Source organism: Fimicolochytrium jonesii (assembly GCF_025526975.1).
Source record: "Fimicolochytrium jonesii strain JEL569 chromosome Unknown EV422scaffold_7, whole genome shotgun sequence".
Lineage (NCBI taxonomy): Eukaryota > Fungi > Chytridiomycota > Chytridiomycetes > Spizellomycetales > Powellomycetaceae > Fimicolochytrium > Fimicolochytrium jonesii.
Window position 1 is genome coordinate 855,578 of NW_026515674.1, and position 20,219 is coordinate 875,796.

Genomic DNA, 20,219 nt, shown 5'->3' on the forward strand with positions numbered 1-20,219 from the left:
AGGAGGAGCATGCAGCGCTCTGCAGGGGGGGGGATTGCTGGCAAAGGGGGGTGGTTGTTGTTGTTCCCACGGGCGACGGGCGTCCTTCCGCCGACTCCCTCTGAGAGAGAGGGCGCGAGTGGCACAGTCCCCTTGACTCACGCTGACTCACGCTGACTCACTCTGACTCACTCTGACTCACGCTGCCAGTGACTCATCTCCGCCAAGTGGCTCCCCCCCCCCCCCATGTTCCCACTCCTGCTGTGCCCGAAGCAATAGGCAAGCAATAGGCAGGGAACGAGGGCGTCCCAGAAGCACTGGCCCATGGGGAGTTAAGACGTTAAGCATACCTATAAACATCGGAAGACGACAGCATTGGGTGTTCAGCGACAGAAGAGGCTCCTTCCTGTGACTCTCTCTCTGTTCGGGAAGCAACATCATACAACAATCCTCCGCGTTCCTTGCCATCTTGACTTGGCCCCGAGGGCTGTTGGACAAGGACGACCCCCCAGTGTACTAGTTTGGAGAAGACTTAAGAAAGATGAACCTATTGTCGAAAGCAGTGGGACCCAACGGGTATCGCCCAGGTGGTGCCGCCGTCGCCCAGCAACAGCAGCAATATCCTCAGTCGCAGCACCACTCGCATAACGACCACCCATCTCACCGAAGAACATCCTCAACGGCAGGTCAAGCGGCTCCCGGGCCACCAGGTGTGTCAGAGTACCCATGGGGTACATCACTGGAGGAGAGCTCTGCCCGTTCTAATCGATCCATCAATGAAATAGGGACATACAACCCAGGCACGATATTATCAGTCAACGGCACGAACGTTCTTGTAGAGCGATTTCTAGCGCAAGGCGGGTTTGCACACGTGTATGTCGTATCGGCGACGGGGAGCAATGGGGAATCACAGACGGCCGTCCTGAAAAGGGTCGCGTGCCCTGATGCGGACGCGTTGAAGGATGCCGAGCATGAGATTTCGTTTATGGTGCGTGGAGTTTGGAAGTTTGGACGAACCCCTTACGCGAGCGAGCGAAGCGAGCGGCGCCGCAGGCGCATTACGTTTGAGCCACAGTGAACGGTCGTTGTTACCGTGAGGTGAGGCCGCCCTTGGCCCCTTTTCGGTGAGCGACAGGCGAACGATCGTTTTTACCGAACTTATCGTTCTTACGGTCGCTCTTATCGTACGGGCAAATGCAAGTGGAAGTCTCGGTAAATGTAACTTACCCTACCCTCCAAATCCCCCCACAGCGCCAACTAAAAGGCCACAAAAACATCGTAACCTACCTCGACTCCTCCGTCCAAAAACTGCGCACGGGTATCTACGAAGTCTTCATCCTCATGGAACACTGCCGCGGTGGGCACCTCGTCGACTTCCTCAACACACGCCTTACAACCCGTCTCAGCGAACCCGAAGTCCTCCATATCTTCTCCGACATATGCGAGGGCGTCGCGCACATGCACTACCTCTCCCCACCCATCATCCACCGCGACATCAAGGTCGAGAACGTGCTTATTGCGGATAACAACGTGCATAAGTTGTGTGACTTTGGGTCCGCGACGATAAGGAGGATCGAGCCTGGGACGTCGATGGGGGCGCAGGAGATTAGGCTGTTGGAGGAGGAGGTGGGGAAGTATACCACGTTGCAGTATCGGTCCCCGGAGCTGTGTGATTTGTATCAGAAGAAGGGGATGACGGAGAAGATGGATATGTGGGTGCGTACGGAAACTGTTTTGAAGAAAACTGAAGCGACGTCGGGAATTCTGATGCTGGATTCGTCTCTAGGCACTAGGCGTCCTGCTGTACAAGCTGTGTTTCTTTGTAAGTATTCGTTCATCCCCTGCTGAAATCGCGGGGACAACGAATCCCACATCGCTCGACACCCATCTGACACCTCCCTCTCGGAACAGACAACGCCCTTCGAAGACAGCGGCGCTCTCGCGATCCTCAATGTGCGCTACACCATGCCAACGCACCCGGCCTACTCGCGCAATCTCCTAGCAATAATCGGTGCGTTCCTGCTAGCTTTCAAAACCCCCCCTTTTTTTTTCGGGCACCGCGAGAGATTCTGACTTTTACGGTTCCTTGCGTTTTTCAGAATCGATGCTGGTAGCAGACGTCCACGCCCGCGCAAACATCTACCAGGTGTTTTCGGCTGTGTGTAGACTGAGAGGCGTTCCTTGCCTTTTACCAAACGTAAGGGAAAGGGTTTTCTATTTGGATGTTAAAAAAAAACATCAACACTCATTTCTATTCCCGCCTTTTCTCTACCCATCTAGATCTACCCAACCCCCTCCCCAATCCCAGTCCCGACACCAGCACCCGCACCCATCGTCCCCACCCCGAATTTCCCGCAACAACAACCACCGTTCTCGCAAGACCCTTCCCAAATCAACATCACCACAAACCTCCTCCCCGACCCGACCACCGCAGCCATCCCCTCCCCAATGCGCCGCGGCCGGCCCCCAAAACACTCCAAAACATCCTCCACCGCCAGCGCCGGCAGTTTCGACACCTCACAACTACCCGACGCTGTCCACAGCCCACATAACCCCTTCACAACCACCACCACGGCTTCGCGCCCGGGGAGTGGAGGCAGTGGCGGGTTTAGCAATACGCCGAATAACCGGTTTACGGCCCCGCCGGGGTTTTTCAAGGAGGCTGAGGTGGGGTTTGGAGGGCAGGGAGGGAACAGATTGACGGCACCCCCGGCGTTTCTGGATGCGGCGGCGGGGGTCGTTGCGGGGTTTGCGGGGGGTGAAGGGGTCGATGGGAGACGGCAGAGTGGGGTGCCGTCGTCGTCGTCGGAGGCGAGTTTGGTTGATGTCGGTGGTGCGGGGGGGTTTGGGCAGACGGCCGGGTTTGGGTCGTTTTCGACGTTTCCGGCCCAGTTTGATCCCGTGGCGTCGTCGTCGCCGGGGTTGGTGCCACAACAGCAGCAATTCACACAACAGCAACAGCCGCCATCGCCATTCGACCCCTTCGACCCCTTCGCCCCGCAACCCCACCCACAGATCCGCCGCGACTCCCACCGGTCCATCGCAGACCTCAAACTCGCCCTCTCGTCGGGTCTGCCCCCGCCCCAACCACACTCCCTCCAACCGCACCCAATAAACACCCAACCCCAACCCCAAACGCAATCCCACCCCTTCACGAAATCAACCAGCGAAATGCGTCTCAACAACATCGACGCTGGCCCCCGACTCCATGGCCATTCGCGGAATAAATCGTGGGCGCAGCCGCGGTCGCCTGTGGGTATCAACACCACCAACATCACTCCGGGGATGGGCACAGCGCCGTATTTTACGCCCGTGGGAAGACACCCGCACTCGCATTCGGTGGAGCATTCGAGGCATGCGAGTAGGGATTCGTTTGAGAGTTCGGTGTCGTCTTTGGGTGCGGGTGCGGGTGCGGGTGGGGTGATGATGATGCAAGGGCAGGAGGCGACGACGTCCCCGCATGTAGCGGATCTGGTGCGGCACTTCCAGCAGAGTGCATCGTTGATAGACGACTCCAGTCCGATGTCGGCAGCGGGATTACGCAAGCATTCCGTGTCGGGGATGATGTTTCCACCAGGTGGTTTCTCCCAACAGCAACAGCAGCAGCAGCTCCAACCACCCCTCAAACCCCCGCGCCCACTAGGCCTCCCCCTCAACTCCCCGCTCGCGCCCGCGCCCGTACCGCTCCCGAGCCCGATGACCCCGTTACCGCCGACGGCGTACCCGAGTGCGCATGATCCGTTTTTCCCGGCTTCTGCGAATTGGATGGCTGCACAGGGTATGCAGGGGGGCGACGCGAATGTGTTTGGGACGAGTGCGGGGATGAGTCCGCTTGTGCCTTTGCAGCAGCGGCAGGGTGGGGTGGGGCAGCAGGGGTTGGGACAACATCAGCAGCAGGCGTCGTCGAGGTCGGTGTTGGATTCGAAGGGCGATGATTTTCTGAGGGGGTTGATGGAGCGGTGATGTTTTTCGTGAGCGAATGCCGAGGGGAGAGTCGGACGGTTTTTGTGGGGTAGAACTCAGACAACCAGCAGCCCTCTCCCGCCCCCAACCAAACCCCCCATCTTTCACACAACTTCCGCATCCACCTCGCGGTCGGCAGGATCGTCATCGGCATCGGCATCATCCCACCCAACAACGCGACCAACCCCGCGAAACGAATGCAAGCTCGTGTTGTTGAACACCTCCGGATGCAACTTCCACCTCCCCACGGCCCGCTCAACGACGTTGGCGTCCTCGACGGCCGCGAGGAGGTACCGGGTGCCCTTCTTGCCCGTCTTCACTTCGCCATCCTTCACCGACGTTCTTGATGATCGTTTAGTGGAGTGACCACCACCACCACCCGAGGCCGTGGAGGATAGGAGGGTCGAATACGTCGCGAAACTGTTCCCGATGATCACGACCCCCGGCAGCGTGGACCAGTTGGATCGCAGGACGGCGTCGTAGAGCGTGTGGCCGCAGTGCGGCATGTAGAAGAGGGTTGGGCGGGTTGTGGGGCGGGCGCCGCGCTGTTTTTGTATATAACAACATTGAGGACGTGTTAGGCGGGCAATAGAGACAGTTTGGCGGATGAGTGTAGGAAAAAAAAAAGAGGGACGCACACCTCGTTTGTGGGGATGATGAGACACTTGTAGTGACCTGCGACGGCTTTGTCGAGGTCGGTGAAGACGGGGTCGAAGAGTTCGGGGGGTGTAAACACATCCTAACACGATCGGGGTCAGTGCCCCACAACAACCAGACCCATACTCTACCTCACACACACATTACCTCCATCCCCTCCCAAACGCACAACAGCAACGCAAACTGCCACACCGACGCCCGCGACGACCCGAACGAGCCCAGGCCGTAGCTTACACAATCCATCGTTCCCATATCGGTCCTGATCCCGGCGATCACTTCCCGAAGGTCTCCTGTAACGGTGGGGGATATGTTATGACGGGGCCTGTGATGGTACGGAAACGGAACTTACGCAGCAGGTCCTGAACGAAGGGCGTCGGACGTAATGCGGTCCTGCAAAAACAACACCCGTAGTCAGCCGTCCCTTTCTTTCCGAGTACGCTCCCACATAACCCTCCCGCCCCGCAAATGAAAGACCGACGCCCTTACATGCACCGCTCGACATCCCCAACCACGCTCGCGACGCTCTTCTCCTTGCCCGCTGCGACATTCCCGTGGGGATTCCGACGGTACGCGAACCCCGGTGTTGCGGGTTGGGGAGGGTTTTTGGGCTGGGTGGGTGTAGGCCGCTGGAGGGATTTCCGGCGACGGACACGGGAGACGAGTTGGAAGCCGTCGTCTTCCATTGTGGGGGTGGGGAGGTAGCTCAGCGGGTGAGGACGGGCTGGGTGGGATGCTATAGATACAATTGCCGAATTTGCAGTGGGGGATAAGAAGTGGGATGTTCCCAACGCGCCTCCCTCGCTTTCAACGCTTGTATGAAATTCCGACTCTGTCCATACCGGATGTGCGCCCTTTTTTTGTTCCATATATTCGGAAACTGAAGAATGACATTTGTTGTTTGAGGGTTCCTGAAATGAAGTAGTCTGTACAGAGTGTGTTATACTGAAGCGGCGAGAAAGGAGGTGTTTTCTATAAAACGTCTCGAAGACGTCGAATTGGATGCCAAATGTGTCGGTCGGCCTGTCTAGCGTTCCCCCCACGTTGTTGTTCTCGGCAGAGAGAGCGTACCAAAAAAGAACCAAAAAATTGCAAGCCGGGTATGCCCCACTTCCATTCCCCGTCAACAAATCCACTCCTTCATCCTCCTCACCGGCGTCGCCGCCCCGGGCCTCGCTCCACTCCTAGCACTCGCTGGCCTCCCTTTGTTCCCTGCGCTCGCGGGCCGTCTCACCCCACTCCCCGGCCGTCTGATCGCACTTGCCGGCCTCCCACTCGGATTCCTCGCCCTCCAATACTCCAACCTCCCCTCCATGTAGTGCCTCCCATCATCCACGATCGCCGCCAAGGCTCCGTCGGCTGCCGTCATGAGCAACGGGTCGGCGGCGAGGGACGCGAGGAAGGCGTGGTCGTCGTAGAGTTCTTCTAGGAGGTTTCGCTCGATGGTTTCACGGGGTAGGGTGGATGCGCTGGTTGGGCGCGTGCGGTGGTGGGCGGAGGAAGGGCGGGAGGCGGTCGAGGGGCGAATACGGGTCGCGGCGAGGGTTGTTGAGGGTGTTCGGGTCAATGTCGTTGGAGGTGACGGGGCATCAAACACATTCCGTGCGCTGAGATTCTTCCCAACTGCGCCGGGGTGATGCACCGCTCTCTTCTTCTTCTTCCCCGCCCCCGCCGCCGCCTCCTCCGCCGCCGCCGCACTCACAAGCGCCATCCTCCGTTGCGCCTTCAACCGCTCCGCATCGATCCCGCCCACGGCCGCCGTAATCGCCTGCGTAGCCCTCACAACCCCCTGTCGGAACTCCTCCACATCCGGCCGACACCCTCCGCCGCGATGATACCACACCAACGCGTCCTCGAAATCGCCGCGGGCAAACAACGCGTCCGCTTTCGATGCCAGCGCGCGCGCGTTGTCCGGGTCGGATTTCAGCGCGAGGTTGGCGTCGGAGAGGGCGCCGTCGTTGTCGCCGGCGAGGATGAGACAGCGTGCGCGGGAGGACAAGGCGTGTGCGTGCGTGGGCAGGAGCTCGAGGGCGCGGGTGTAGAGGGAGGTGGCGGCGGTGTAGTGGGATTGTTTGGTGAGGCGGTCGGCTTCGGCGAGGAGGGCGGGAAAGACGGTGGCTAGTTGGGTGGGGAGGGGGGTGGATGACGTTTCTTTTGACGCTTTTGTGGTGTTGGGATTTTGCCCGGTGTTGCTGGGAGGGAGGTTGGGGGGTTCGGGTTTGCGGGAGGGTGGTTCTTTGGAGGGAGTGGTGGCGGCATGGCGCCGCGGATTGGCGGAGAGAACCCGGCGGGTGGGACTGTGCGGTCCCGCCATGTCTTCTTTCTCTATCTAGCACTGCTATGCTGCTGCTGTGTGGGTGAATCGTCGGTGTTGGTTGTTGGAAGCCGATGGTGAGGGTGTGCGTGTTCCGGGGATCGTGGGACGTGTAAGGTTCGTGTCAATGACCGACGGGCCTATTTATAGCAGGCGTAGGAATGACAGCAACGACAGACTCGCGCACACACAAGCGAATGCCAACTTGCCAGTGTGCGTACTGCCCGGGGTGCTGAGCGGGCGTTGAGCAAGAGGAGGTCACAGCTTCGCCAAATCGTCAACCCATCTTGGTTCTGGGGAGTTGAACACCTTGCCGCTCGCAACACGCGCTGTCGAACGTGGCTTTCACAGGCGGAGTTTTCCAACAAGGATAGCCAACCATCAAACCAAATCGAACAGGAAACCAGAGGCATTTGGAAAGAAAGGGAAGTTACATGCTCCTAACAAGGGCCCTCAACCGATGATGCAGACGCCTATAAACAGAGTGTGCGCTTTCCATTCGTGAAGGATGAATCCCTTTTCATCATGGGAGGCGTCCCGCAAGGAGGCGTGCAACGGTGTGATCCCTACACGCAGAGTCATCATCGAGACTTTTCGCAGCCCGTTGCCAAACGCGGTGAAAAATCTCTGCCGGACGCAGAGAAGAAAGCAGGGGGTATACAGCTCTTTTCTATATATATATATGCATATGTACAAGAATGCGCGATGTGAAAACACGACTGAGGTGGGTGGACGAAGCGGCCGCGACCCTAGATAATGAACTCCGATGAATTGGGGCATAGTGGGAGGGTTATGTGCCGGGGGGGGGGGGGGGGGGGGGGGGGTTCCAACGGAGTCCACGAGGGCGATTTACGCAACCACACCCGTCGAATCACTCAACTGCGGCATCTGAAAGAGAACAAGAAAGTTGTCAAATCAGTACAGTTCGTCTCACGATACTCGACATCCTACCAACCCCGCGCAACGCACACGTACCTTCCGCAACAGCTCCAACTCATCCCGCAACCTTCTATTCCCCAACCTCAACTGGTTGATCTCACACTGCAGCCCCGCGGCGCCGGGGGAGGAGGAGGTCGCGCAGTGGAAGATGTCCAAGTTGGGGTCGTAGTAATGTGTAGCTGGTGTCGCTGTTTTCGAGTCGGTGTTCTTTGCTTCGGGCGCACCGGAGGAGGAGGACGTACGTGACGTAGTGGATGATGATGACACCGACGACGACGCCGTGGAATCGAACGCACTCAGCGCAGCCGGAACCATAGCAGGCGGCACATGCGTCCCCGACCCCGCCCTGCCCCCCACAGCAACCTGCACAAACATCCACTCCCCGCCTCCCACCGCCTCAAACGCCGTCACCCGTCCGGGCATAAACCGTCCCGCACTCTCCACCGAGCACCTCACATCCACCCCCCCACCGCCCCCGTTCCCTCCGTTCCCGTTATTCACAAACGGCGTTCTCCGTTCGTTGAACAGCCTGGCGGCCACACGCGCCCGGTCACCCTCGTAGATGAGATCGAGCAGGTTTTGGCCGTAGAGGGAGGAAGGGGCGATGAGCGTGCCGAAGACGGGGTAGGAGGTTGGGGTTACGTAGATTATGAGGCCTGTTTTGGTGATTTTGGCCCAGAGGTCTTGTGAGGGTGGTGCGCTGGTGTTGGTGGTGGTGGTGGGGGTGTCTGCGGTGGTGAGTGAGTCCATTAAGACCCCCTGAGAAACAACGAGTCCGTTAAGCTGGGGTTGGGGTATGAAATATGTGGGACAGGGGGGCGAATCATTTACCTGCGTCAGCGCCCCCCACCTCCTCTCTCTGCCACACAAAACCACACACCTCGTCCGCTTCTTATTATTCATCTCATACTTATGCCCCGTCACCTCCAAACACACGTACCCGCCCTCTCGCTTCCTAAACCTATAACTCGCGCTCACCAAGTCGTCCACACCCGTCGCCTTCAAGTCGCGCATGAGGGCCATGAAATCCGCCGGGTGGCAGTAGTCTGATATATTCTGGCCCAACAGGTCGCCCGGGTCGTAGCCGAGGGTTGAGAGTGTGGCGGCGGCGGAGGAGAAGAGGATGATACCCCGCGAGGAGAGGATGTGGATGAAGTCGGGGGAGGTTTGGATAAGGTCGTAGTGGGTGATGGATTTGGCGAAGGATTGCTGGTCGGAGGCGGCGAGGGTTTGTTCGAGGTTGGGGTCGGGGCGGTGGAGGAGGGTGGTGAGGATGTCGGATTGGGAGGGGAGGTCGTAGGTGGTGGTGAGGTTGTCGGTGATATCTTTTGTGGCGGCGTTGTCGTCCATGGCGAGGAATTGGTCGAGGATGTCGTCGTCGTCGATGAGGGCGAGACCGCTGACGTCGCTGGGGAAACTTGGCAGTTCGTTCGATTTCGATTTCGTGGTGCTGGGTCGCCAGTCTTCTACCGGGGCGGGTCCGACGAACTGGGATACGGACTGCTGCCCGTTTGCAGCGTTGCCCTGCCCCACGTTCGGCATGTTGTTGAGGTCGATGACATAGCTGTTGTCTGATGGAAAAAAAGAACATCACAGGTTAAAAGGGATCGCCCTTCAATCGGGAGCTTCCGACCTCGTGGCAGCCTACCTTCCAATGTCCGTAATATTGCACCGGCTTGCTGCATTAAGTCGACTTGGAAGCCGACAAAGAACGTGGGATTGCCTTCCGCATTGCATATGGGTATTATCGTAATCAGATTGACGAATGGCTAAGAGATGAGAGGAACATAGGCAAGCGAGAGAAAAGTGGGAACATGTTGATATGCATGAGGCACCCAGCGAACTATATCGTTTCGTCACCACCCACCTGTCCACCCTTCTTGTAGTTTATGTTGATGTACTGGCACTCCATCCTGCTGTCAACACTCGTCTTCAACTGGTACACGATGTTGTTGTCGACGAACTGGCGGAGAGCGCCTCGTTGCACTATCCCGTCGGGAGCTACACCAAGCGACGTTGTAACAATGTCAGCATAGCAGAAACGCAACGGGTCTACAAAATCGACAGCACATACATTGCAAAAACCGACAATTTTTCCCCACAATCTCCGCCGACTTGTACCCCGTCAGATTCTCAAACGTCTGGCTGGCATATATGATCGGGAAGTCCGGGTCCGTCGCTGATGTCACGATGAAGCTGGAGCTCATATCGATTGGGCCAAGGTTTACGGTGGGGTTGGGGCGGGATGCGACGCGGGCGAGGATTTGGAGCATGTCGAAACCTGAGGTGTGAGATGTGGGAGTATTACTTGATGAGAGGAGGTGATGTGATTTCGATCTATGAGCTGCTCTTACCGGTGCCTGAGTAAAGCCCGTAGTATGGCGAGGACCGGCTAACTGCCGTTGATGATGCTACGCGGTGCAGGAAGCCACTTAGCCGTCTGAATCCCAACATGACATCAAGAAGTTCCGCATTGACTGATGTTCTGCACTCACAAGCGGCATCCTTCTTGACCAATTTCTTCCTAGCATTGTCGTTCTCGTCAGTTCCCGCGTCTCTCTTCCTTCGCCGATTTAACGGTGTGACATCCGTTGATGAAGATGATGGTGGTCTAAGAAACGAACGAGATGTCAGACTCATACGAAGAACTTCCATCAGAGGCATTCAATGATGAGACCGCAGGCATGCGATGATAGGTTCGCGCGCGATAACTCTCTTTGATAAGGGACACTCACACTTCCTCCATGAAAGGCCGAAGGGACAGGACATCGTTCACATCGTTATCAAATGTGAGGAAGGACGTTGTCGGATCGCCCATGTTTGCGACCGGTGTTTTCGAATAATCTGCTCAATGCGTTGGTGGTGGGATATGGCAGGTTGTAAAGCGAGTCGCTCGCTATTCGTTGGAGAGAGGGAATCGACTGGACAGTTCGCTAAGAGGATATTCTTAACGAGGGAGAGTTGGAAGCGTTCCGTGGCGTTTGGCTCGGGCGATTGCAGGGTGGACGATGCAGCAGTGTTTGTTTGAGGTTAAGATTGACTTCCCTCTCCGGACAGCGGTGTTGCTTTGAGAACTTTCTGAGTTGCTCGCCGGCCTGGAAGGAGTGACTGCTGCAGCACTGCCTACTGCCCTCCCTCAGTGTATATGTATGTATCTCATTCGAGCCTGAGAGCCCGGTTTTCATTATTTGTTGCGCGAGAGGGTCTTCTGCACGTCTTCTTCTCTTGCACATCCCGATCCTCATAGCTGTCCCAATCGAACAAGCAAGCGAAAAAAACATAGGACAAGAGAAGCCAGCCCGATCCACAGGCGCACCTGCATGATCTGAACTCGAGATTCATATGGGCCGATTCCGATCGCGATTCTCACAGCGTCTTATTAAGTCGGTATGTGATCGCCTCTGCCGATCCTCCGCCGATCTTGCGCATGACGTCACCCGACGCGCCCCTTACTTGATATATGTACTGTACTCAATCACAACTTTACAAGTGGCTAGCACCTCGCAGATGGGGCATGGGAAAACGCACGCAAGCTGGTTCTCATGTTACGTTCGTTTTGTGAAGCCCTCTAATGTGTATGTACTGTACAATACATACACTAATGCCGGATTAAAGACGGGAAACGGGCCCTGAGCAGCCGATGGAGCCGTGCAGCTATGGTCACTTTGGTGTCGTAGGCTAGGAGCAAATGTTACGGAACTGGAGAAAGTTGCTCGATGTACTTGTAACTCACAACGGAGGTGGATGCCTGGTGGCAAATCATATACAGTATATACCGCCGAGCACGAATCCTCCAGTCGTTCAGGCGGCCGCCGAATGATTGGTCTGTACCGCCGCCAACTCGGGCGAATACAGAAAGAGCCGTGTTCGGTGTGTTTGCCGGGCTCCCTAATTGCGATGCTGGGGTAAAAGAGTGCAGTCTAGTGGGTTTTGCGAACTTTGCCCACCCGATTCCCAAACCCCACTAAACTGCATGCGCCCAATGTCAAAAAGATATCAGTGGCGACGACGCGTTCGTTTTTTTCGGACTTTCCGACAACTTGCCCATTGCCAGGATTGAAGATTCCACCATAGTCAATCCTCAACAGTCCAACCAACTGTAGTAAACCAACCAGCGGCGGACTCCACAAACGCTCGATCAATATCGTTTCCCGGACCCGAGATGCGGACGCACGTTCGAAGAAGTGAACATAAGAACGATGATCCCGTCGACGCGAGCTTTCGTTACTAGAATTCGTCAAAAACCGGACATGCAGATGGTATCGCTGGCGGTTCTGAGGCGTATTCGTCAACGCCATATGTGGAGGACTCCAAGAATGACAAGTCAAGATGGAGTTGGGGAAAACATATTTGAACTTATTAGGGTTCTGATTAGCGGGGCGTCGTGGCATTTACTTCCGCATCCACTCTGCAATGGCCCACAGGACTGGCAGCCAATTCCGCGCATCCACATCATAAACGAAGTCGATGCTGGGTGCGCCACGTGAAAGGACTTCGTGTAAAGGAGTCTGCCATCTATCATCGACGTTTAGAGGTATCACCTGCAATAAATCCCGCTAGCTAGCAACATCACCGACGGTAGCAGCAGTGGCAGCAGCACGCGTAATGCTCCTGCAGAGATGACGGCCTATTGCAACGACCATCCCAATGCGACATGGGAGGACTTCCTCGCTCATGTGGATAACAAGCTTGATCCCGAGGAAGAGCGGCGCAAAGGCTAGCTTGAACGCCGGCATGTCGACAGGATCCAAAGCTCGGAGGAGGTATCTACCGCGTCCGAGCTTTCTTATTGCCGTACCAATCGCTCAAGTTTGCGGTTTGATAGACTCGCATCGACAAGACTGTCGATAGCTTGAGTAACCTCAGCGACGGGTTCGCCTCCCTAGCGGAAGCCCAGCCTCATCCTTCAAAGGCATTCGTGCCGATTAACGGAGGCCCGAAGCGTAACACGGAAGAGGCTGGTTTGGGAGAGGTATGACACTGCGGATCATCTTGTTCGACGCTGCACGGGAATCTGATGTCTCCCCTTCAGACACACCCACTCGAAAACGCAACATGGAGCCAACGAAGCCCCATCAAACCCATAGCCATAAGTGCATACGTGCGGGAGAATCCAAACCATAGTTGGGCAGACTCTCTCGCTCACGTCCAACGGGTGGAGGTTGATCTTAACTCAACGACACCGGGAAAGGACGCAGAAGAAGAAAGCGAAGCGGGGCGTTGATCAAGCGGATTGTGAAAGCCACGGCGGTGAGTTCACCATTCAAGTAGCTTTGAAGAAGCTGCCAAGTTCGCGGTGCGCGCGAGGTTCCAAGTGGAACCTTGCGGGGGAGGACGCGTTCAGCAAGTAAAGTTGGAAGGTGGTCTCTCCTGGCAGGATCGGTGGAGGCTTAAGTGCACCAGCGGTACCTGTCCAGGCAAGAGTGGGGACATTAGCCCGAAACAGGTGTCTCATATCTGTCCGTTCCCCCAAATTCGATGGGATGTGGTGTCCTTCCGGAGGGGTGAACCGATTTGGCAGAACGGCCCGCAGGGGAGGGGAGGACGCGTTCAGCAAGTAGAGTTGGAAGGTGGCCTCTCCTGGCAGGATCGGTGGAGGCTTAAGTGCACCAGCGGTACCTGTCCAGACAGAGCGAGGACATTAGCCCGAAACAGGTGTCTCGTATCTGTCTCTTAGCCTGTCCCTATGGGCCTTTTCTTTCTGACAATCTTATGTGCTATCTGTCCGTCGAGACCAGCATCTAACATTCTCATCTTCCCTTCTTTGCACGAGCGAGACCACGTTCATTCAGGCACCTAAGAAGCATAAGGAGAGCATGGAAAAGGTCAGCGGTCCCTTGATTCAAGTGTAGTCATTTTGTCCTTTTGTATCCTGATACCCCTCCGCATCCATCTCTGTTCCTCTTCCACACCTCCCTGATCCCATTCATACGAATCGCTCATTTCTGTTTACAATATCCATCCTCCTCTAAAACCCCCACATTCCATCTCGGCTATCATTCCCAGCGGGCAGGAGGAGACCGCTGATGAGAGATCTTGACCAAGATGGAGAACGCCAAGGCGGAGACCTTGATGGCGAACGGGGGTGTTTGTGTCCTTGGCGTCGCGCGGACCACCCGTTTCTCGTAACCAAACCCGTCGAAGAGTGTGGACAGCGTCCTCGTTCATTTCGGCAGGCGGCAAGTTCGAGCGAAATGATGCAGATTCGTGGGTCCCCTGGATTGAAGAGCGTGAGAAAGGCTACGGAAAATGGGGGGAGACCGCGGGAGAAGCATCTCGAATCCGACATGCTGTTCACCTAACCGTGTCGCAAGGTACGTGAAAAGGTTCTCTTACCATGATGTTCCTATGGAGACGGGGGCGGAGCTTGCATCATCGCTGTCGCAGCTGACGGGATCCCCCACTACCCGGTGGTGGGCGATTGCGCAAGGGCCTCGGGGAGCCGGGCACCTCACTCCACGGGCCGCGATCGATGTATGGGGGGAGGGCCGCAGTATGGCGTACTGCTTCAGTTTCTCTTCGTTTGTTACTGTTTGCGTTTGTATCCCCTGGTCGATTTCGCTAACGAGATACGTGTGCCCCCCGTTTCATTCCGCTTATTTCAAAGGTCAAGGCTTGCTTTGGGGACTCCTGGGGTTCAATCCAGGAATACCATCATCGCGATGTCCAGCGCGGCAGGTTGCGACAGAGGTTCCTGGATGAGTTGACCGGTGACGACGAAAAACTCGTTGCCTTTTCCGCCCGCAAGGTGTTCAAATACGCGCGGGGGGGGGGGGGGGGGGGAATCCGCATTGTTGCGATGGGGCCTGGGGATGGAATGCGATCCCGAGGGATCCGACATTGGCTCGTGTATTGGAGATGATCCACTACTGGTAACGGTGAATCACCACAATCGACATCTGCCGGTCGAGCAGATTGATAACCCTCGCAACGTCGTTCCAGTTCCCCTCAACGCTGCCAAAGGCCGAGCGGCGACTTGCAACGGCACCGAACGCACCCACTCACCGCAGCGTCTGGTCGCACGTGATCGGCCTGCCCTTACGGACTGGACAGTTGGATACTCCTGCGGATGTGTTTTTTTTTGGTGGTGGGCTGGGTGCTGGAACCATGGGTTGGGAGAGGGGTGTGTGCTGGACACGGGTGAGGACGATTGGACGTTGGACGCTTGGAAGATGGCCCGTATACGCAGCGAGACGGCTGTAAACATCCATAATGTAAAATGTTGGAAGCTGTAGCGGCGGATGACGTGGTGTCAGCACCCTCAGTTACAGACCCATCATTAGTGCCCGTTGGGGTATCTGCCTAAGGGCGTAGGTTACAGGTATAAAAGTCTTCCAGTAGCTGAAGGTTGCGCTCCGTACTACGCGGGACGAGGTCTGTCTGGGTTTGTGAAATTTCGCGTGACCTCGCGTGGTCCGAGAGAGTTCTGTCTCGAGAGGGTAGGCATCAGGTTCAACCATCTCTTGTCCACCACCAACACTACAGTATATAAGCGAGCGAGCCTACAAATATCCAAGTGTTGCCGAAATCCGTACTGCAGCCAGCGGACGAAGCAGCTTCGGAAATCTATCGCAAACTCGCAAAAAGTCCATCTCTTCACTCCACGCGATGCCTCGCCACCATCACCACACCTCCTCAACCCCCCTCCTCGTCCCCTCCGGCAGCCCCACCCGCACGCTGCCCTCCGCCTCCCCGCTCGTCCACTTCCACGGCCTCTACCTCCTCGACTACCTCGTGACAGCCCTCCTCCTCCTCACCTCCATCCTCCTCGACACCTTCGGCCAACCCTTCGAACGCGGCTTCGACATCCACGACCCGCGGATCTCATACCCACACCTGCAGGAATCAATCACGTCGCTTGCGAGTTGGTTGATAGGCGTTGTGGGAATCGTCGTGCTGCTCGCTGTGGTATGGCTACGACGTGCTGTCGCGCGCGAGGGTGAAGCCAGCGATCATTGGTGGCGGCGGGACGCGATGGAGGTTGGGGCGTGGGTGCGGAATGTGGTGTTGTGGGACGTGCATCATGCGATGCTGGGGACGGTTCTAGGGCTCTCCGTGACGAATCTGTTGGTGAATGGGACGAAATTGATGGTGGGCGCGTTGAGGCCGGATTTTCTGGCGCGGTGTCGGCCGTCGGAAGGGATGTGTTTGGGGGATGTGGGTGCGGTTAGGGAGGGGAGGATGTCGTTTCCGTCGGGGCATTCGGGGAGGGTTGGGGCTGCGGGGGGGTTTGCGTTGTGGTATTTGATGGCTGTTACGGGGGCTGTGGCGGTGGATGCCCGGCGGCCGGCGGGGAGGGTGTGGCGGTTGGCGGTGTGCCTTATCCCGGTGTTTGCCATCCTGTTCATGTGTACGTTTGGTGGGGGAGTTTTTCATGCATTGGATTCGAAACATGATTTACCAAACATTTCCCCCTTTCTTCAGGCATCGACCGACTGCAACGCAACAGGCATCATGTCGAGGATATTGTCGTCGGATGCCTCACTGGACTGGCGGTATCTTTTCTCAGCTACCGATACTATTACCCGCCGCTCACATCAACGGAGGTTGTTGGGAGCAACAACATTGCTGGGAAACCAAAGTCTGGACCGTTGCATCCAAACACATCGTCAGGTGCTGAGACACATGACGAGGAGAGTGCGTAGAAAGGAGGGACAGGGTGACGACGACGAGGATGGCATTTCGTTCAGGGCCGGCCGGTCAGGGAAGATGTTTCGCGTAGGATAGTCCGATTAGTCGCTAGTGAAGAGAGGATATGGCGCACAGGAGAACACGTTCCGAGTGCGATGTTGCAGCTTTGATGCGGGTGTTGAGTCATGCATGATCTGCGGGGGTATTGTCGAAGAGTGTTGAAACGCGGCGAAGATCCCCCATAGCATGCCGCGGCCCAGGAGCGCGGCGTCGAATGCGGTGTGCCCAAGCCCTGCGCACGCCGAGAGTCTAGACCGGCCGACCCACTCTAGGGAGACAGGGAGGGAGACAGCAAGGGGGCTTGTGCCATTATACAGGTAGACAGGCAGCCATGTCTTCTCGCAGCTAAACTACACGCTAGCTGCCATACTATAGGACTAGTACGGTACGTATTCCCCGTGAGTCTAAATAATATCCGATACCTTACTACGGTCCCGTCTGAAGGTTGTGCCTTGCGTCACCTTGCAACAGAGAGAGAGAGAGAGAGAGAGAGAGAGAGAGAGAGAGAGCGCATCCTGGCAACCAACCGCCTCGTGTACGAGAACGTCAAGGGCGTTCTTCACCTGTTGCCACCACCACTACTACTTCCGAACCGCTGATCACGGATAGGTGCCGCCGCTCAGCAACATCTTCCCTCTGCACACCCGTACCGTTCTCTCGGGACACAGCCATCCTTGACCTTGACTACTACGGGGCCCGGGCTCTTTGCGCACCCCCCTTCGTAAAGCTGGCAGTCGTGACGCCTACATCGCCTTTACCGCGGCATTCCCCGCCGCCCGGTCCGGGACGTCTAGGGCTGGGTTCGACGTTCATGTTCAGGGGCCTGCGAGGAGGGATCCCTGCCGCATGGAGCGGCTGGTTTGTCTCGCCTCCGCGTACAACTGTTGCTGAGCTCAAGCCGTCAGAGGAGGGAAACGCAACACCTGATTCGACGGCACCTGAAGACCGCCAGGCATCATCATCAAAGGGGAAACGCGGTATCCCGCAACGCAGAAGACGAGGGTGCGACGCGGGTAGAGGAAACGTGCCTGCTGCTGCCCTGAGTATGAGGACCATTCGGAAGACCATTCTGGGGTGGATAGATCGCGCTGTTGGCATCGACGGTGGGGATCGGCAAGCTTCGGCCGGCAGGAATACCAACGGCACCGTGTCAACAACAACAGTTAAATCGCGATCGGGGTACGCCAATGGAGGCCGCATAGCCCTGCGTTGTCTTCTCGTGACCTGCGTCTACGCGCTATGCCTAGCACTGAAGAATGCGCACCTTCTCTACATCACGTTACACGCCGGTACACAGATCAGCGGCCTGCCGAGCCGGTCGACGCTGAGCGTCCTGATGGGCCGGGATGTCATCACCGCCGCCCTTCTGGGTGTATGCCTTCGCCAGCTGGGACGGAGGAACTCTGTTCCAAGGCGGATATGCATGGCTGTCATGGGGTTGGCGGCAGTGGGCGAGCCGTTCACGAACGCGGTCATGTCCATCTCGTCCAGCTGGGCTGCAGAAGATCGTATGGACCATACCGCTGTTGTCGACGAGTCAGGGCCGGCGTTCGCCTCAACAAGGATGGTGCGATACATCACCATTGTCGGTCGCAGCTTTCTTGATACTGTGCTGCGACAAAGGTCTTGGGCACCCGTGACGGGCGTCATTCATGGCGGGACTGCTTATCTCTCGTCGCCAGCCTTGACCCTCTCGTCAGTGCCAACACTTATCATCCTGTACGTCCTCTTGAAACAAGCAGACGAAGCCGAAGACGCGCCCCCGCGCGTGACAGAAATTGCTTCAACGGTGTCGATCAGCGAGAACGTCGAAGACAAGCCCGCCGAAAAACCCATCTCGAACGGATCACTGACCGATCTCAACATCACCTCCGCCGCCTCTGTAACAAAAGCCTTGGGGGAGACGACGCCACGTGCGTCCCGAACATCCCTCTGGGCCACCGTCGCGACGGCCCAGGAACACAATGCGTGGAGGGAAGGCACGGAGTATTTCGCGAGGGAGTTGATGAGCTCGGCGTTGGCGGCCAAATGCGCGATTGACCATGTGCATGTGCATCCCGTGATGCATGAGTACTATATGCATTTTGTCACGTTCATATCAGGTAACCATCGTCCCACTGAGTCATTTGGGGGCAAACTCATGTGTGATGGCACGGAATGCTAACATTCCTCACTTTACTCCACCAGCGGTAGACACAGCAATCGACAACGTCGAGCACCTCGCCTGGCAACTCGAGCACTACGACTCCACCGACAACCTCATGAAGCGCGACGGCGGGTCCATGGTCAAACGCCTCCTCACCAAGGTCCTCTTTGACCCCTCCGACGTCAACGAGCGTGTCGGGGACGCGGTCGCGAATTTGGCGGATGAGAAGGGGATTGAGCTGACGATACATAATACGGTGCAGAGGGGGACGTTGCCGGAGTTGTTCTTGGTGGTCGGGGATGAGGATTTTTTGAGGCAGCTTTTGTTGCAGGTGAGGAGGCGCTTTATCTGTCGCCGTTCCTTTGTGAGCGGTAAATGGAATGGGAGTTGATCCTGATTCTGATCGATTGGTTTTTTACCGTTTGTAAATGACACGCCAGATCTTATACCCGATCATCGCGAATGCTGCGGAATATACCCTGGTGGATGTCACGCTCGACATGCCACCGCCATGGGCGGTGAAGGACGATGCGAAACAGACGGATTCGAAGATGCCCCGCAAGTATCATGTTGATCTCACGTGGCAGGTAAGCGACTTCGCATTTGGCCACGCTTTCGGATCATCCCCTCCTATGTTACCACCGCTAATGCATATGTCCAGTTTACATACCAAGTCTCCGACGAGTCCGGCACCCCCATGCCCCTCATCTACAACGACTACGTCCGCAACCTCCTCCACGAGCTCGGCGGACAAATCAGAGGCCCCTTCCCCGTCCCCAACGCGGGCGTCAACACCCAATCCGTCGAACTCTCCTTCAAAATGGAATCGGTCCGTTACCGCAAGGACATTGCAAAGAGCATGGGTCTCCGCTTGTCGAAGCCGATGGCGTACCGCCAGGTGGAGGAATTGTTCCATTTTGCGGAGACGTTGAAGGATTTTAGGGTTACTGTGCTGGCGCCGTGTCGGAGTACTTTTACGGGGAATGTGGTGCAGTATTTGGAGAGTTGGGGGATGGATTTGACTTGTGAGTTCAACATGCGGCGTAATGTTCGGGCTGGATTCTTAAGAGAGCAACTGCCTGAATGATGTACCTGTGATTGACAGATGTCGCCACGGAAGACATGGACGTGATCCCCACCATCCTCACCCAACTCGACGAAAGCAACCCCAACCACGCCCGCGACTCCCACCTCCAATTCCTCCGTAGCCTCATTATTATCAACGACGATTTCGGCATGCTCGACGTCGTCATCAACCACCGCATTGCTTCCTCCATCTTTGGCACCCTGGTCATCTACTTTACTTCCCCGACCAACCACGCAAGGATGAACGAGTACGTCGAAACCATCGCGGAGGGACACGGCGAACTCATGCCGGAGGTCTACATCGTCGCTAAACCGGCGGGCCCGCGGAAATTACTGCACACATTGAAATGGATCATGGCGGATCGGCCGGACGAGGCGGAGGATGAGATGCGGTATAAGAAACGCGGGGGGGCGCTTGTGCTGGAGACCTCGAGACGGGCGGTAGCG

The 20,219-nt window shown here is 56.8% G+C and overlaps 7 protein-coding genes across 7 annotated transcripts; 4 read left to right on the top strand and 3 right to left on the bottom strand.

Annotated features, from left to right (window-relative positions):
- Positions 1-520: 520 nt before the first annotated feature.
- Positions 521-2,158, top strand: EV422DRAFT_494773 (kinase-like domain-containing protein; the record flags this gene model as incomplete). Its single annotated transcript, XM_053067766.1, has 5 exons — positions 521-967; positions 1,231-1,695; positions 1,766-1,801; positions 1,891-1,990; positions 2,079-2,158. Coding segments are annotated over 5 exons (1,128 nt in total), but the record flags the coding sequence as incomplete, so codon positions are not given.
- Positions 2,067-4,119, top strand: EV422DRAFT_409042 (uncharacterized protein). The gene has a single exon (XM_053067015.1). The coding sequence runs from the start codon at positions 2,428-2,430 to the stop codon at positions 3,940-3,942; it is 1,515 nt and encodes a 504-aa protein (XP_052926971.1). The 5' UTR covers positions 2,067-2,427; the 3' UTR covers positions 3,943-4,119.
- Positions 4,047-5,282, bottom strand: EV422DRAFT_566337 (uncharacterized protein; the record flags this gene model as incomplete). The annotated part of the gene is made up of 5 exons (XM_053072424.1): positions 4,047-4,487; positions 4,583-4,681; positions 4,747-4,889; positions 4,949-4,989; positions 5,086-5,282. The coding sequence occupies 5 exons, from the start codon at positions 5,280-5,282 to the stop codon at positions 4,047-4,049; spliced, it is 921 nt and encodes a 306-aa protein (XP_052926972.1).
- Positions 5,283-5,592: 310 nt separating this feature from the next.
- Positions 5,593-7,288, bottom strand: EV422DRAFT_409026 (uncharacterized protein). The gene has a single exon (XM_053067014.1). The coding sequence runs from the start codon at positions 6,908-6,910 to the stop codon at positions 5,720-5,722; it is 1,191 nt and encodes a 396-aa protein (XP_052926973.1). The 5' UTR covers positions 6,911-7,288; the 3' UTR covers positions 5,593-5,719.
- A 438-nt stretch (positions 7,289-7,726) lies between these two features.
- On the bottom strand, positions 7,727-11,052 carry EV422DRAFT_524905 (uncharacterized protein). The gene is made up of 9 exons (XM_053070014.1): positions 10,585-11,052; positions 10,345-10,460; positions 10,204-10,260; positions 9,924-10,130; positions 9,717-9,850; positions 9,498-9,618; positions 8,681-9,420; positions 7,886-8,608; positions 7,727-7,798 (listed from the first exon to the last, which is right to left on the bottom strand). Exons 1-9 carry the CDS (start codon positions 10,665-10,667, stop codon positions 7,760-7,762), a joined length of 2,220 nt encoding a protein of 739 aa, XP_052926974.1. The 5' UTR covers positions 10,668-11,052; the 3' UTR covers positions 7,727-7,759.
- Positions 11,053-15,257: 4,205 nt separating this feature from the next.
- Positions 15,258-16,923, top strand: EV422DRAFT_409203 (phosphatidic acid phosphatase type 2/haloperoxidase). Its single transcript, XM_053067016.1, has 2 exons — positions 15,258-16,199; positions 16,274-16,923. The coding sequence occupies exons 1-2, from the start codon at positions 15,458-15,460 to the stop codon at positions 16,492-16,494; spliced, it is 963 nt and encodes a 320-aa protein (XP_052926975.1). The 5' UTR covers positions 15,258-15,457; the 3' UTR covers positions 16,495-16,923.
- On the top strand, positions 16,911-19,921 carry EV422DRAFT_409244 (uncharacterized protein). Its single transcript, XM_053067017.1, has 4 exons — positions 16,911-18,642; positions 18,728-19,017; positions 19,127-19,273; positions 19,348-19,921. The coding sequence occupies exons 1-4, from the start codon at positions 17,352-17,354 to the stop codon at positions 19,771-19,773; spliced, it is 2,154 nt and encodes a 717-aa protein (XP_052926976.1). The 5' UTR covers positions 16,911-17,351; the 3' UTR covers positions 19,774-19,921.
- The last annotated feature ends 298 nt before the right edge of the window (positions 19,922-20,219 follow it).

What these genes read in the sequence shown, in the direction of transcription:
- EV422DRAFT_409042 (XM_053067015.1), top strand. Translation starts at nt 2,428, where the DNA reads ATGCGCCGCGGCCGGCCCCCAAAACACTCCAAAACATCCTCCACCGCC.
- EV422DRAFT_409026 (XM_053067014.1), bottom strand. Translation starts at nt 6,910, where the DNA reads ATGGCGGGACCGCACAGTCCCACCCGCCGGGTTCTCTCCGCCAATCCG.
- EV422DRAFT_524905 (XM_053070014.1), bottom strand. Translation starts at nt 10,667, where the DNA reads ATGGGCGATCCGACAACGTCCTTCCTCACATTTGATAACGATGTGAAC. An exon ending in GGTCAAGAAGGATGCCGCTT is followed by an intron (nt 10,261 to 10,344) that starts GTGAGTGCAGAA and finishes TGCACCGCGTAG; the next exon opens with CATCATCAACGGCAGTTAGC. An exon ending in CGGGCTTTACTCAGGCACCG is followed by an intron (nt 10,131 to 10,203) that starts GTAAGAGCAGCT and finishes CTCACACCTCAG; the next exon opens with GTTTCGACATGCTCCAAATC.
- EV422DRAFT_409203 (XM_053067016.1), top strand. Translation starts at nt 15,458, where the DNA reads ATGCCTCGCCACCATCACCACACCTCCTCAACCCCCCTCCTCGTCCCC. An exon ending in GTTTGCCATCCTGTTCATGT is followed by an intron (nt 16,200 to 16,273) that starts GTACGTTTGGTG and finishes CCCTTTCTTCAG; the next exon opens with GCATCGACCGACTGCAACGC.
- EV422DRAFT_409244 (XM_053067017.1), top strand. Translation starts at nt 17,352, where the DNA reads ATGTTCAGGGGCCTGCGAGGAGGGATCCCTGCCGCATGGAGCGGCTGG. An exon ending in TTTTGTCACGTTCATATCAG is followed by an intron (nt 18,643 to 18,727) that starts GTAACCATCGTC and finishes TTACTCCACCAG; the next exon opens with CGGTAGACACAGCAATCGAC. An exon ending in TGAGGCAGCTTTTGTTGCAG is followed by an intron (nt 19,018 to 19,126) that starts GTGAGGAGGCGC and finishes ATGACACGCCAG; the next exon opens with ATCTTATACCCGATCATCGC.